Source organism: Lepidochelys kempii, chromosome 2 (assembly GCF_965140285.1).
Source record: "Lepidochelys kempii isolate rLepKem1 chromosome 2, rLepKem1.hap1, whole genome shotgun sequence".
NCBI lineage: Eukaryota > Metazoa > Chordata > Testudines > Cheloniidae > Lepidochelys > Lepidochelys kempii.
The window spans coordinates 262,725,317-262,742,593 of NC_136381.1; the positions used below are offsets into that span (position 1 = coordinate 262,725,317).

Below are 17,277 nucleotides of genomic sequence, written 5' to 3' on the forward strand. Positions count from 1 at the left end.
CACTAGTGACCTGAATATTACTATTATTGTTGTTGACGCGTATTGCAGATGTGCCTAGAGATCGAGGCCTCACTGTGCTACATGCTCTACACACATAAAGATGGCAGCCTCTGTCTCAAAGAGCTCACAATCTAAGCGATAATATTCCTACACGAGCCAGGACTTCAGGACCCAACATAAGCCCTGCTCACACGTGCCTCATGAACTCACCGGAGACCTTTAAATTGAAAACTAGAGTGTCCTCTCCAACTTTGCACATGTACGTTCCCTCATCTTCTTTCGTTACAGCTGAGGCGATGAGTTTGTGCAGCTTTCCGTTATCCTCCAGGGTGAATTTCTTTGTGCGTCTGATTTCTTTGCCGTCTTTGTACCACTGCACCATGACATTGGCTTCAGAGGTCTCAGAAACAAATTCGGCCTGTTTTCCGGAGATGGCGATGACAACACCACCAGCTTTCTCTTTGTTTGTGAAGTGCACGAGTGCTGAAACAGAATGGCAAATGGCACTAGTAAGGAACTGGGTCCATATTGTCAGTTCATCTATCCATACAGCCAGCTACATATGCTTTAATTAGAAATCACAAAATTATAGAAAAGCAAGGGCTGGAACGGACCTTGAGAGGTCATCCTGGCCATCCCCCCACCGCACTTAGGATCTAGTAGGTTGCTCCTGGATTCCTGTTTTGGCTAATTACCTCAAATTGTTATTTTAGGATCTAATCCAGGAAGCCTTTGTCATATGCTTTATTTGTGCAAGCAGCTCTGCTAAGTCAATGGGACTACTCAGGTAAATGAGGACAGTTTGTGTAAGTAAAGGCTGCCTTAGAATGTACTCTACATTTGGGACTATGAATAAGAATTTCATGTTTCAACAGTGGGTGATTTTCAGTTATCATCCAAGATGCTAACCTGCAAAATAATCTTAATAAGGCAGGAAGGAAAGAATGGAAGAAAGAGAGGAAGAGAGAATGAACAAATATTAAGGGAAACATTGAGGCTTATTAACTCACTGTATTTATCTAGATAGCAAATAATTGTACCTTACAAGATATTTAAATGTAATCTGGATAATTTGAGTTGCACTGTACTATAAATCTACAGAATTACCAACGCCCTCTAAAAATGAAGAGACATCCCTTACAGGAAACTAACTAGAACACAAAAGAATTAAAGTAACTCAGTGATATACTAATTTGTAGTGGAATAATCAATTCACGAGTATAACCTCACCCCATTCAAGGTGTAGATCCAAATACACAATGGCAGCAATAATTATTAACTCAAAATATGTGCCTAAAGACATAATACTATTTATTCCAAGTAAGGGAATTAATGTCCTAAAATTCTGCCATGTCATTTTAAAAAAGTACAGCAAAAGTTTAAATCTAAATCTGCTTGTTGGTCCAGTATGATCAAAGCTACTCTGACAGAAGTATACATATATATGTTTTTACCCTTAATTTAAAGAAAAAATATCTGAACTACTTTTATACAGTTGTTGTGCTCTTATGTGCAGGGAAAGCAACATCGAATTGCTGGGCACTGAAGTGCTTGATACACTGTAAATAAATTCAACCCTCTTTTTACGATACTGACAACCTTTAAAAAACAAAAACAAAAAAAACCCTTTGTTCTTTCTAACAGAGATGAGCGTGCAGAACTTCTTTCACATCACCACTGGACAGAAGCACAACCTCTACTATCCAAGTTACTAATCATCCCTACTGAAAATAGCTACAGACCCTTTCAGTCACAGTCTGGAAGCCACAGAAGCTGACAGGGCACCTTCCAGTCTCTCCCCAGGCTTGGAAGAGAACATTAGTGTTGCTGTCAGTTATAACTAATGGAAGTTCTCCTTTAGCTCAGGAGCGGAATTGATGCTTTGAGATCTGGGCAGCCCAGTAGTAAGGAGGGATTCCCGATAGAAACAATCTTTAAAAACTTGATTAAACAATGATGAAAATTTGATTCATGATGATTTATACTGCAGTAGCATTTAAGAATCCCTAACAGGGATCAGGGCCAATCATACTAAGGAACTGCACAAACAAGTAAAACAAAGACAATCGCTGTCCCAAAGCTCTCACAATCTAGAATTAAGACTACACCCAGTGATTAAACAGACAAATGAGAGAATGGCTGAGAAAGGTGGGGGGTATTTTAGCTGTTCTGGTTTTTCTTACAGGACTCCATTCAGTCACTAGCTTCTGGTGTAAAGACTGCTCTGGGTAAAAAAAGAATAACTACAGCAACCTAAAAGATGCCAAAGAGGATACATTTGCAGCCAAAGTGTGAGTACAGCAGGAGTTTCAAATGCAACTCCCTCAATGCAGCACCAGAAAAACATTAACCCAGACCCCTCGTTTGAGAGCTACATTTAGGTGAAAACATTTGTGAATGTCTTCCAGCTAATCCAATACAAAGCTGTGGGCAGATCTGACAGAGTGAAAAAAATATACCGAGAGAGAGGCAGGGACAGCAAGAGAATGAGAATTAAATCATTCTGCAGCCAGGTGTAGACAGCAAAAAGCTCTCCACAAATAGCTGAATTTTTGAATGAATTCTTTTTATGTGTGTTCATGCCTGTTTTGTGTTTGCTCTCTGAAGAATCTAGCAAGCGAGCATTCATGTGTCAGTTACGTATGTTGCTTCCTCCCACGGGCATATGAGAGTTAACAGAGACTGCAATCTCACAGGCAGGTAGAGGTGGGTGGTGGAAGGGCAGGGAATCACAGCCTGAAGGAAGTCACAGGCCAGAAAATGCTGACAAGGTTGGGGGGTGGGGGGGGGGATCATAGATACACACAGTTAGGAGGAGCCAATCATAGGTTGGGAGAAAGCTGGCTAGGTCCCTATCTGTGTTACTGTGCTTAATATAGGACCCTGCACAGATCACTGCTCTGCATATTCTCAGGGTCAGAGACCAAATTGTTCTATGGGATATGTACAGACTTATATTCACTGAAATCAGAGCCTGGTGTGAAAACCTGAGAGCTGAATTTGGACCTCAGCATGGGATGATGAAAGAGAAAGGATTGCACTACCAATAATAGCTGTGTAAACTGCTCCTCATACACCATCAAAACAGTCAAGACTCTTCCCCCTCTCTTAACCCTCTGACCTCCCGCCACAAACACAGCTAACTTATCCTTCTTCTGCTCCTCCAGTCAGCTCCCCCTCTGACCTCCCGCCACAAACACAGCTAACTTATCCTTCTTCTGCTCCTCCAGTCAGCTCCCCCTCTGACCTCCCGCCACAAACACAGCTAACTTATCCTTCTTCTGCTCCTCCAGTCAGCTCCCCCTCTGACCTCCCGCCACAAACACAGCTAACTTATCCTTCTTCTGCTCCTCCAGTCAGCTCCCCCTCTGACCTCCCGCCACAAACACAGCTAACTTATCCTTCTTCTGCTCCTCCAGTCAGCTCCTCACACAACCATTCTCAGAGAAAAGGAGGAAGGCCAGGTCTGAGGCAAATGCACTGAGGGCACAGTCTTGCTGTCCTTTCTTAGGCAAAACCCACACTGGAGTCAACAGGAGTTTTGGCCAGGTAAGGTCTGCGGGATGAGGATCAGATGCCAAATGCCCTAATCCTGCCACATGAACTTTGAGTAATATAACTCCTGGTTTTGGTCTGACAACAGGCTACAATATAGAATCATAGAAGCGTAGGGCTGGACGGAATCTCGAGAGGTCATCTAGTCCAGCTCCCTGCCCTTTGGCAGGATCAAGTAAACCTAGACCATCCCTGACAGGTGTTTGTCTAACCTGTTCCAAAAAATTTCTAGTGATGAGGATTCAAGAGCCTCGCTTGGTAACCTGTTCCAGTGCTGAACTATCATTGTCAATAGAGAGTTTTTCCGTAGATCTAAACTGAATCTCCCTGGCTGCAAACTAAGATAATTACTTCTTGTTCTACCGTGGAGGGACATGGAGGACAATTGAACATTGTCTGCTTTACAGCAACCTTTCACATATTGGACCACTGTTGTCATGATCCCCCTCAGCCTTCTCTTCTCTAAACTAAACATACCCAGTCCTTTCAACCTTTCCTTGTAGGCCAGGCTTTCCAAACTTCTTACTAGAGTTTCTTTCCTCTGGCCTCCTTCCAATTTGTTCACATCTTCCTTAAACTGTGGTGCCTAAATGGGAACACAGTCCAGTACTCCCTCTGAGGCCTCACCAGCGCGGAGTAGAAAGTACCAGCTTTTATACTGCCCGCCTTATTAGACAACTGGATGAAAATCCAGCCAGTGCAATCAGGGGATAATTTGACCCTTTCAAGCCAGCTCCAGCTCTCATAGAAGTCAATGGAAACTCTCCCATTGACAGGCTGACTGAGCCTTAAGTTTCCCTGAGGAGGCTGAAGGTTTGTAAACACTAGGCCTATATCCATTAATGTTATGCAGCGGGTCAAAGGCTACATGGTAGGGGCTGAATGTTAAAGCAAACATGTAGCCAACATGCCTGTTAAATGAACAGGAAGCAAACCATAGGAAGGAGTGCAGCAGGGGATTACCATGAGCTGAAGGACAATACGAGCACGTGAAGACAAGCTGAACTTTTCTTACCTGTACAAAGCTTGGCAAACACCAAATAATAAACAGTTATGAGACTTTGCCTTTCTATTGTGCCTTCCATCTGAGTGCTTTACAAACACTAAAGGATCAAGCCTTACAGCTCCCCACACCTCTTCTTAACCTCCATGTACTCAGAGCAAACACTGGGTCCCAGAGGGCCTGACTCCATTCACTTTCATAGAATCATAGAATCATAGAATATCAGGGTTGGAAGGGACCTCAGGAGGTCATCTAGTCCAACCCCCTGCTCAAAAGCAGGACCCATCCCCAATTAAATCATCCCAGCCAGGACTTTGTCAAGCCTGACCTTAAAAACATCTAAGGAAGGAGATTCCACCACCTCCCTAGGCAAAGCATTCCAGTGTTTCACCACCCTCCTAGTGAAAAAGTTTTTCCTAATATCCAACCTAAACCTCCCCCACTGCAACTTGAGACCATTACTCCTTGTCCTGACCTCTTCCACCACTGAGAATAGTCTAGAACCATCCTCTCTGGAACTACCTCTCAGGTAGTTGAAAGCAGCTATCAAATCCCCCCTCATTCTTCTCTTCTGCAGACTAAACAATCCCAGTTCCCTCAGCCTCTCCTCATAAGTCATGTGTTCCAGACCCCTAATCATTTTTGTTGCCCTTCGCTGGACTCTCTCCAATTTATCCACATCCTTCTTGTAGTGTGGGGCCCAAAACTGGACACAGTACTCCAGATGAGGCCTCACCAATGTCGAATAGAGGGGGACGATCACGTCCCTCGATCTGCTCGCTATGCCCCTACTTATACATCCCAAAATGCCATTGGCCTTCTTGGCAACAAGGGTACACTGCTGGCTCATATCCAGCTTCTCGTCCACTGTCACCCCTAGGTCCTTTTCCACAGAACTTCTGCCTAGCCATTCGGTCCCTAGTCTATAGCTGTGCATTGGGTTCTTCCGTCCTAAGTGCAGGACCCTGCACTTATCCTTATTGAACCTCATCAGATTTCTTTTGGCCCAATCCTCCAATTTGTCTAGGTCCCTCTGTATCCTATCCCTGCCCTCCAGCGTATCTACCACTCCTCCCAGTTTAGTATCATCCGCAAATTTGCTGAGAGTGCAATCCACACCATCCTCCAGATCATTTATGAAGATATTGAACAAAACCGGCCCCAGGACCGACCCCTGGGGCACTCCACTTGACACTGGCTGCCAACTAGACATGGAGCCATTGATCACTACCCGTTGAGCCCGACAATTTAACTAAATTTGGATCAGTCCCTAAGGGTATGTCTACACTGCAGTAAAACACCCATGGCTGGCCCATGTCAGCTGAGTCGGGCTTGCAGGGCTCAGGCTGGTGGGCTATAAAATTGCAGTGTAGACATTCAAGCTCGATCCGGAGCCCAGCCTCTGGGACCCTCCCTCCCTCACCGGTTTTCAGAGCCTGGGTTCCAGCCCAAGCATCTACACTCCAAGCCCTGGGAGCCCAAGTCAGCTGACACAGGCCAGCTGTGGGTGATTTATGGCAGTGTAGACATACCCTAAGTGATGTGACCAAAGTCACACAGTGAATCTGTCTCTGGCAGGAATAGAGCCTATGTCTCCTAACTACCTGGCTGGTTTCTTAACCACAAGACCATCTTTCCCTTTCCTATAGCCCAGGCTCACTCAACTACACCAAGCTCCAGCTGACTTTCTCATCCACTTTCCGGGACACGAAGCAGGATGGATGATATGGCAGAGCCTCTACGACTGACAGAGCTCAGGGTCTGGTGTCAGCTTCCAAATACTCCTCACCTCACACACACCACCTCTCTCTAGGGAGGTACTTCTGCTTCCTATTGGAGCGGTGGGTGTCACTAACTTCCGTGAGCTCCCTTTCTGTCACATAAAGACCACACTGGCTGGGGGCAGGCCATTCACCAGGAACTGCCCAGCCAAAGTCACGCACCTTTCACTGAGAGTTGATAGACTATTTCATCCCCTTCACAGACACATTCATAAACGCCAGCATCCTCTGCTGTGACGTTGTGAATTTTCAGGATGCGTTTCTTCTCTGCTGTTTTCAATTCGTATTTTGGACTGGCCTGGATTTCCTTCCCATTCTTCATCCACTTCACGGAAGCTTCCAAATCTGACAGCTCTGCCCAAAGCTGTGCCTCCTCACACAGCCGAACAGACACCTTTTCTGTGTCTCCACTCTTGTTGGTGATTCTTACTGCAGCAGCTGGGAGGGAGGGAGGGAGGGAGGGAGGGAGGGAGGGAGAAAGAGAGAAAGAGAGAAAGAGAGAAAGAGAGAAAGAGAGAAAGAGAGAAAGAAAGAAAGAAAGAAAGAAAGAAAGAAAGAAAGAAAGAAAGAAAGAAAGAAAGAAAGAAAGAAAGGCTTGCTATTATATCATACTGTCCCACATATATGTCTGCGTTAGGTTGCAAGCTCTCCTCAGAAGGAACCTGCGTCCAGATCTTGGTCTCACTCCAGTGTAAATACGGAGCAACTCCATTTACTTCAGTGGACTTGGTCTGGATTTATACTGGTGTCAATGAGATAAGAATCTGTACCCTAATTTTTATGCCTTGTAGAGCACCATATATGATGCTATCTCCAAAATCTCATCATCAATTACACACATCTCTGAGCACTGAAGCCGTGGTTTTAAACCTTTTTCCCCAATGGAAGTCTTCCACAGGCAACTTGAATTCACTTTAGACACTAAAGCAGCCAGTGCCTCTCCCTGTAGGCAGGGATATTAAACCAGTCACAGAAGAAACTCATGGTTGGCTCAGCCCTGTTCATACCCAAGACAAGAGAAGAAATCCAGCAGAGTTCAATAAGAATCAGAATGTATCAGAAGAGTATCATTTTCCCCCCAGGTAAATATTTTCCCACTTTTTGACCTCTGTTCCCCCATGTCCATCTTTCCCTCTAAGGTGCAAGCGCCGGAAATGAAGTCACCTCACTTACTGCCTGCCGCCCGGTCTTAGCATCCGGCAAGCCTATATTCTGCAGCAGAGCTAAAATCAGAACTTGCCAAATTTTGTTTGCCTTAAGGGCAGGAACACCATCCTCAAACCAAGGGTCCCACCACATGCCACACCCTCCCCTTGCTAAGCCACCATTCTGCTTGGGTGGCTCAATGAATGAGTTCAGGTTTTAACTTAACAAGCCATTACGTTTAACTCTGCCCTTGCACCTGGAAAACCCAGACTCTCCAGACCCCTACACTCCACCTAACATTAAAGTTCCAACATGTCTTTTTATTATTATTGTTATTTTTAAAACATTTTTGTCATTTGTCAGAACAATCGCACACAACAAATATCCTTGGGGTGAAACTGCCCTTTGGCAAGGCTGTACAAACATTTAAACCCCATTTACACCCCCATGGAAAGGCTTAAGTGGGGGGTTAAGAAATGTTTAGGAAGTTACTTCTGCACTGCAGTGAATTTCACCATCAATATTTGCATTGTATGAGGCACGCAATCAGCTGTGCGCTCCCTTCTAATCAGGAATACTTTAAACATTCTTCCACAGGGATTTCTCATCCAAGGGTCAACAAGCCCTTTACCAATGTCCATTAAGCTTTGCCTTGTGAAACAGGTAAGTGTTATGATCCTCATTTCACAGAGAGGGAGTCTTAGGCAACTCAAGGTCACATTCTGATGCTCTTAGAAACACTGAATATTCCCTTAGTCCTCAAGTCATGCCGCTGGAGTCAGTGAGGTACTACTCAGGTATCAGAATCTGGCTCTGAAAGCTTAGGTTACTTGTCTAAGGTCGCACATCAAATCAGTAATGGAGCTCGCAATAGAGCCCAGGAGCTCCAACACTCAAGCCCCTTTCTAACCACAAGACCAGCCTGCCTCCCCCTTGACTGAAGGAAGAAATGAATGAGATCCAAGTAACTACCTTTTACTTTCATCTTCGTACTGGTTTCAATGTTCTTGGCAACAAATTTCACCTCTGCTCCATCATCATTCTTGGTGACGTTTCTTATGGTGAGGATGTGGGTGGTTTTGGTTCTCCGAATGATGTAGGTCTCACCGCTCTGTGTGGCTTTGCCATTAAGGTACCAGGTGCCAGAACAAGCAGTCGTGAGGTCAACAATAAAGGTAGCATCACCTCCTGCAGTAGCTTCAACATCAGTCAGGGGCGTTTTCACAGCCAATGCTGGTTCTGTCAGAGAAGAGCAAGCCATAAATCTGAAGCTAGGGGACACTGTGAAGAGTTGCCTCCTATGATCAGAACTTTTCGGGGGAGAAAAAGGAAACTGAAAGTAACAGACCAAAATTCCGCACCCATTGAAGGCAATGGGCATTTTGCATGTGGAAGGGCTGCAGGATTTGATTTCTACAGCAGCAGGTCGGTGCTGTTAGGGTACAGAGATAGGGCTTGTTCCTGCAAGGGTAGAATGCTGGGCATATTTTACTTACATAGCCCTAGATTCATAAAATAATAGCACGAGGTGCCTATCAGATCCACCTTGTCACTTCAAATAAATACTCAATACAACAGATCACCGACAAACAGCAGAGAACCCAGCAGCCCAGAAATAAAACCCAGTCCCTACATTTCTCCATAGAATTGGAAGGTTAAAAAGTGACAGAGTGGAGCAGGGTACACCAGGGAACCTGATCCTGTCTGCATGAGTGTGACTGCACAATCATCACATAAACCCCATCTAGCAGCGTGGCTGAGGTCCAAGACAGGAACACATAGCTCGCTGGCTCACGGACCTGCTCACGAGTGCCTTTAAGATCATGTCTCTTCAGCTACAGCTCTGCATTCTAGAGAGCAAGGGCCTGAGATTCAGTGCAGAGCTCTCTGCGCCTAGCACTTAACCTTGCAGGAGCTCAATGCATAGCCCTGCTCGCACGCATCCTGGAGCGCGGCCACCTTGCCTTGCTTTGCTGTGCACACGGCAAGGACTTGCAAGATCACGGCCCTATTGTTAGTCAACTGAGTGGCCTGAATCCCTTTGTTTGCGTGGCTCACCGAGGTGCAGGGTCCCTGGGAACTCTAGGTAAGAGCTCTGCCCATAGCTGTTGACTGCAGACACGCGGAACTGATAGTCTGCCTCTTCTGCCAGATCGCTCACTGTGAACTCTGGGATGGGGATGTGAGATTGGTGGCATCTCATCCAGCTAAAGCCGGTCAGCTTCTTACGTTCCACCAGGTAGCCATCGAGGAGAATGAATTGCTCCATTTTGGGAGGGGACCAGGCAAGCGTCACTGAGGTTTCTGTTTTATTTTTCACCACGGGGTCGGATGGGGGATGGGATGGGGGTTTTCTTGGAGCTGAAGTGCGATAAAAACACAGACAAAACCATATCACAGAATGAACACACCACAGCGCATGACAGACACGCCGGCACCTGTGCACGAGGGCTATCAGGAATCGGATTAGCGTTCTTACTCCTCTGCTGACGTCAATACAAGGAATGTTTCAGACAGTCTTAATCCAAGATGGATAAGCAAGGGGGTTTGAAGAAAAACACATCCTCAAACAGTACCGTCCATGGACACACAATCCATGTACACACACAATGCTAGTGTCGCCCTAGACAATCACGGAGATCACTGGCCCCACACAACACTACTGACCATCCACACACACAGCATACACAAAACAGCACTCAGTACCCCCGAAGTACTGACACCTCTAACACACACTACCATTAGACCCACACACCCAATACCAATAATCCCTATAATTACACACATCTTTCACCATCTGCTTTCCCACATACTGCCCTATCATGGACCCTACACACACGCACACACAGTATCACTGGTGTCCACTGACTGTACCCCTTTTCTGTCTCACACACACAAAATATTATAGACCCAACACACACCACTAATTCCATTCCCCAAGTACACGCACAAACTACCATTGACCTTTCACACATGTACACAAATTACCATTGACTCCTACACACATACCAATACTGACCATGTAAGAAGCTTAGATGGAGCCGGTTTAACTTATTTTATTTCATTAACGCTCAGCTAGAATAATGGATCACCCGTTTAGCATCACTACACACTGTTACCCTGGTGAGATGCATCTTAATTGGGATTCTTCAGAAGGTGTGAACATTGCTTAAATCAAACCCTTGTTCCAGCACTTCCCTCCCTGCATTTATGCAATCCCTTTAAAGTAACAGTGGGCTGTACGCACGGTACTACCAGATGGCTGCTGAGAATGCTGGGGAACTCCAAAAGATTCCTTCGCTAAAGGAGATGGTTGGTACATTGTACACACATAGGAGTTGGCCTTGGGGAGCTCCCTAACATAAAGTTGTTTGTTCACGATTCATCATGCTTAATTTTTCCATGGCAAGTGCAGACAGCCAACTTCCTGTAAAGATTTTGGGCAGTGTAGTGTAATGGACAATTTGCTGTATTACGCAGTACTATAAGTAGAATGACCCCATGAAGGAATTCAAAATGCAACGGACCAAAATTCCTCTCTCTGCTTCACGGGTGTAAACCCAGGGTAACACCAGCGACATCCCCACAATTGCTCTGGAAGAAGAGCAGAATTTTGCCCTTTGTACATACAGTGCTGCTACCCCACCAAAAAGCCGTACCTGAGGGGAAGTGATCTGTGATAAGATCAGAGAGCTGCTGATGTTACTGCTGTGTCAGCACCTCCAGCAGACGGCAGTGCACTGTAGCGGGGTGATCACCCGCTCCTGCCTGGAAGGGCTTAAAACAGCCCTGGGAGAGGGCTGGGGCAGTGGAAAAGCGGGGCTGATTGGGAGGCCACGCCCCAGACAGACCCAGCGGGCCCTCTAAAAGCCAGCAAAGCCAGGAGCAGAAGAACTCTCCCTCTAGCTGTGGAGGGAGAGGGGCCTGGCTGCTGGGAAGCTGAGAGAGTACCTGAGGTGGAGCAGGGCTGGGGGAAGGCCAAAGGAGCTGGGGGAGCTCTGGCCTGGAAACCCCGCAGGCTGCAGGCCTAGTGGAAGGCCAAATAGGTACTGGGGTTGCAGGGGGCAGCCCACAGGGTAGGCAGAGGCAGCAGGTCCAAACCCCTCTTACCAGTGATGAGCGGCGTTTACACTGCAGTCGGCCCCAGGGAACAGGGCTAGGTGATGACTGGCAGTGGCCATAGATTGAGGTGAGGTGGAGGTAGAGGGTTGGGGGTTCCCCAGGGAGGGGAGACCTAGATCTGTGCGGGGTACTGCAGGTGGCAGCACCCCGGCACGAAAAGGGGCACCGAGGTCCGGGAGAGACTCAGGGCCCAATGGCAAGTGGGACACCGGCCTGCAGAGGGCGCTCCGGAGGCTGGAACGCTAATTCCCTGGGCGACCAGCAGGAGTCGCCGCCCCGCCACATGCATCCTGTGCATAATATAGATCTATGCCATCTAGAGCAACCTGTGATGAGGGCCTGATCACTCCCTTGCACAGAGCAACATTACTTACCTAGAACCTGATCCAATAATGAAACTAAAATTTGGCCCAGATTTTCAACTGATGTAAACTGGCATCACTCCATTGACCTCAGTACCGATTTATGCCAGCCGAGGATCTGTAATTCAGCCAAGCTCAGACATTAATGCTGGAGAGACGGGATAGAGAAGACTGGGACAGAGAAAATGAATGAATAATGCCGTCTTTGGGGTCACACTGTTTGTGCTGATCTATCACTGGTCACACATGCTTTGCCTAGCTCTGAAGTGAACACCATTTCAGAGTCTTTCCTCTGTCCTGTCTCTGACAGCCAATGATATACCAACCTCAGCACATCATGGCATCCCCATCCACATGGCCCTTTGTAACATGAGCACCCAAGAGTCAGTTACTTGCTGTTCGTACCATCCACTGCGATTTCTAAGCCATATATTTGTTTAGTAATGTATGGACAGCCAGAGCCTTGTGTGTGGAATAATCTTGAAGAACTAAAATAATTAAATGAAATCAGTACCCCCCAAATGAATACAGCTTTGCAGGAGCCTGAGTTTTTGTTCTGATGCTCTGTCAGGGCATCTATGGAATCCCATCTATAGCTTTCTACTTCTGCAACTATTTGTGTATAGTAGGCTATCCGAGACTTATGTTTAAAACTTCCTTGGGTAAGCCCTGAAGTCTCTGGAGAAGGCCAAAGTCTGATCAAAATTGTTCACTACTTTAGAGGCTAAATACCTTCTGAGAGGCAGCATATCCTAGTGGTAAGAGCAGAGGTCGGCATCATTTGATATATTTGATTCCCATATCTGTCACTGATTTACTGAGTACCTTTGGGCAAGTTTCATAATCTACCCTGTGCCTCTGTTTACCCATCCACAAATTGAGTGTAATAATAATATGATTTTTTTAAAGCACAAACCGTGGAGAATGAGAGAGGTGCATTATTCTTTTAATGAGGGCTCATAAACCAGCCAACACTACCCCAGTATGGCTCAGTGAAAAAGGTGTGAACACAGTCCCTGGGATTTTCAAGTAGCTAACATGGCACTTTTCTAACACATGAAGCGTAAAAATAGGAAACCTTGGCATGATCCACTCTTCCTCCTTAGTTACATAAATATATATTCCAGTGTTATATGATACACTGTCACACTACCCATTGGGTTACTGACGATTAAACCACCTAGGTCAAAGTTCCTACTACTTTATCATTCAATTTGGGTTCAGAAGAACACTTAGCTACTGAAATCAGATCATTGGGCCTTACTGTTGTATATTTAACTTAATATATAATAGCAAGAGATATGCCTGTGGGAGGGCAGCTTCTTAAAAGTTTTCATCTCCATGGTTAACCAGCTACAATTTAATAAAATGAACAATCACTACAGTCAGATTTTGCTTGCAGATCATGTGATATTGTGTGCTTTGCCAGATACTGATAAACAGCTCAATAACTGTTACAGTGCTAATTAGGGGACTGATCCTGTTTGGTTCATTGGCTCTTAGCAGCCCCACTATACAATTTGTTCCAACGCCTCTGCTTGGGTGTTTAATGGATGACATGCCATTAGTGATAATGGGAATGAGTGACTATCTAGTTCCACAGCTTGAATGTTTCAGAATCTGAACTTCCCAACTTTTTAAATGCTTCTCGATAAAGAATTGTGTGTAAAGTGGAGGTACTAAGGCTGGGCTAACTGCTTGAAAAGAAAAAAGCACCATCCCTTTTCCTCTCCAAATCCCTCTTTAAAACCAACCTCAAATTTTCAGGTTTTATTCCAAATTGGAACAAAAACAAATTCTGAAATCTTGAACTCCCCCATGAAACATTCTCCGCTCAGCTCTCCTCACCTGGAGCTGTTCTTGGAGAGCATCACCTTTGCATATTCACACTCCCTGCCCACCTTCCCCACTTCTTTAGAGGCTCCAGTCAGGAATTCCAAAATTAGGGAAGGAACTGCAGGACGGCTAGGGCCACTCCCCCCATTCCTCTTATACCCTCAGAATCCTCTGCAGGGGGAGAAGGACAGAGGGACGAGCAACTCCAATGGGCACTGATCTCTAGAAGATTCAGTAGCCGGGAGATGCCAGTCCCACAGGTGGGACTGGGCAAATACCACTCAAAGAACCACCTAAGCATTTGGGGAATAGAGTTTCTAAAGCACTTGGCCCATTTACAGTGCTCTGTAAACAATGAACACATAGGCACTATAGGTTGCTTGTGTGAATTGCTATCTGTGTACTGATTTTTAAATGGAGAGAAGTCCCGAGCCCTAGTTCTGAATCACTACCTGTAGCGGTGCAGACCCACGGCTGAGGCCGTGCTGGGAAATAGCTCTCTTGGACCACCAGGGCGCCCTTTATTAGCGATGTCTCACTCGCCGTTACTTCCACTTCCTCCACCGTCTTCACCACCTGGACCCGTGTCACTCCCGGACCGCGGTGTCCTCTTTGAGACACAGCCCTCCGGCTATGCCCCAGCCCACTGTTTCCCTCCTTTTGGGGGACAGGAGGTCCTTAGTCCCTCCACTTGCCTCAGCAGCCAACTGCAGTCTCTAGTCTAGCCCCTGGCTTCAGGGCAAACTGCAGTCTGGATTTAGGCCACTCTCCTCATTAACAAATAGGGGTAAAGGAGTGGGGGGACCCAGGCCTGCCCACTACTCTAGATCCCGGCCCAGGGACCCTATAGCTGGCAGCCACTTACTGCCCCTCCTCCTATTCCTGCTGCCGACTTTCCCTGGGCCACTTCCCCCGTAGCCCTAGCACCTTCACTGCCCTTGCTTCAGGGCCTCAGTTTGGCCATGGTCAGCCATGAGCTCCCCTCTTGCCCCGCTACTCTGCCCAGCACTGCAGTATTGCCGGTGCTCCTCAGCAGACAGTCCTTCCCCTTTGCCCTCCAGGAAGAGACTGCCCCTTGCTCTGCTGAGCAGCCTTTTATGTATGGGCTGCTCCTGCAAGCCTTCTCCTGACTGGCTCTCCCAGTAAACCCTTTCCTGATTGGCTGGTTTCTGCGCAGCCTCTCCAAGGCTGCCTTAACCCTTCTCCTGCCTGTGTGGGGCAGCCACCCCACCACACAGCCATTTTGTGTTCAGTGCAGACTGTTACAGCAGAGATACACACATACACTACACTCTCACCCTGGAACTTTTGTTCTCTCTCATTTTGATATCATAATTTAACATAAAGTTCACTTTTATGGTATAAACTCTTTGGGGCAGGTATGGGGCCTTCTATTGTCTTTGTATAGCATCTAGCTTATCATGGCACTAGCAGGAAATAATTATACTGACTGAGAGTGAATTCTTGATCTCTGTGAGTGGATAATTCTTTGAAAACATCCGCTTAATGTGAAGCAGCAGTCAAGAAACTTAACAGAATGTTAGGAACCACTAGGAAAGGGATAGATAATAAGACAGTAAATATCATAATTCTACTATATAAATCCATGGTATGCCCACACCTTGAATATGGCATCCAGTTCTGGTCACCCCATCTCAAACAAGATCTATTAGAATTGGAAAAGGTACAGAGAAGGACAACAAAAATTATTAGGGGTGTGACAAAAGATTAATAAGACTGGGACTGTTCAGCTTGGAAAAGAGATGACTAAGGGAGGATATGACAGAGCTCTATAAAATTATTGAATCGTAAGGAGAATGTGAATAAGGAAGTGTTATTTACCCCTTCGCAAAACACAAGAACCAGGGGTAACACAATGAAATTAGCAGGCAGCGGGTTTTAAAAGAAACAAAAGGAAGTACTTCTTCACACAACACACAGTCAATCTGAAGGCCAAAAGTATAACAGGGTGCAAAAAAGAATGAGATAAGTTCACAGAGGATAGGTCCATCAATGGCTATTAGTCAAGACCGTCAGGGACGCAACCCCATGCTCTGGGTGTCCCTAAGCCTCTGACTGCCAGAAGCTGGGACTGGATGACAGGGGATGGATCACTCAATAATTGCCCTGCTCTGTTCACTCCCTCTGAAGTATCTGACATTGGCCACTGTCAGAGAGGCTACTGAGCTAGATGGACCATTGGTCTGACCCAGTATGACCATTCTTATGTTCTGATGCTCACTGTAATATAGAATAAAGGAAAGCTTACTGGACACAGTGAACTGGGTAGATGTTCTGCACTCATCAGCCAGGAATGCAATCTCCCCGGCGTCTTCCATCTTGCACTCCCGGATAATCAGCGTATGTTGCTTGCCAGCTGAGGTGATAGTGATTCGGTCATTGGGTTTCACTTCTTCCATATTCTTCAGCCAGCGGATGTTCTGGCACTCGTTGTCCAGCTCCACGCAGAATATGGCTGTGTCGTTTATGGGGACCGCAGTCTTCCGTGGCAGTTTTTTAATGATGTTCCCTGTATGAAAGAAAACTACTACAGTCATAATACAGCAGACACAGAATACTACGGTACACAGATCAGCTAGATCAAAACAGTGCCAAAAGCTCTAACTAAGGGCTTGTCTACACTACCACCCAGATCAGCGGGCAGCGATCCATCCAGTGGGGGTCGATTTATCACGTCTAGTATAGATGTGATAAATCGACCACTGAGCACTCTCCTGTCAACTCCGGTACTCCACCAGAACGAGAAGCACAAGCGGAGTTGACAGGAGAGCGCCAGCTGTCAACTTACCGCAGTGAAGACACCACGGTGAGTAGATCTAAGTATGTCTACTTCAGCTACGCTATTCACGTATCTTAGATCGACCCCACGTATCTTAGATCGTATCTTAGATCGACCCCACGTGGTAGTGTAGACAAGCCCTCAGTCACAACATATGGCTTCGATATAGGAATAATTGAGTGAGATTCTATGGCCTGTGTTATGCAGGAGGTCAGACTAGACAGGAACATAGGATCGAAAGGGACTTCCTGGGTCATCAGTTCTACTCACCTGCTATTGCAGGCAACCCCATCATATAATCCCATTGATAAATTTACCAAACTCCATCTTAAAATTAGCTAGCTTGTTTGCCCCCACTCCTCCTATTGTGAGGCTGTTGCAAATAGTTCCTATAGGCAACAATCCTGAATTGCCAGGGGAGGTAGGGTTCACTATGGCTAAGTATATGATTATGCCCTGGTGCACACTGTCATGGAACCCGTTAATTTTGCCATTTATTTCAAGTCAACCATGAAAGGTCACCACGATCGCGGAACTGTGAATTTTGCCATTGATATGGATCCTGCTACCCCACATTAACAGTTTGTTAGTTCACTTCCATCGGCTGTTGCGTATGAACAGTTTATTAGTTGCTTTGATCCAGTCCCACTCATAGACTATAAAGCCAGAAGG

At 46.2% G+C, this 17,277-nt stretch overlaps 1 protein-coding gene across 1 annotated transcript in view; it reads right to left on the reverse strand.

The window, feature by feature from the left end:
* OBSCN (obscurin, cytoskeletal calmodulin and titin-interacting RhoGEF) overlaps nt 1-17,277 on the reverse strand; it is a 291,841-nt gene that overhangs the window by 256,207 nt on the left and 18,357 nt on the right. Inside the window, exons 4-8 of the mRNA XM_078851342.1 lie at nt 16,075-16,335; nt 9,544-9,846; nt 8,458-8,724; nt 6,502-6,777; nt 211-483 (exon numbers count right to left, since the gene is read on the reverse strand). Coding sequence (XP_078707468.1) covers nt 211-483; nt 6,502-6,777; nt 8,458-8,724; nt 9,544-9,846; nt 16,075-16,335 — 1,380 coding nt within the window. The remainder of the gene's footprint in view (nt 1-210; nt 484-6,501; nt 6,778-8,457; nt 8,725-9,543; nt 9,847-16,074; nt 16,336-17,277) is intronic.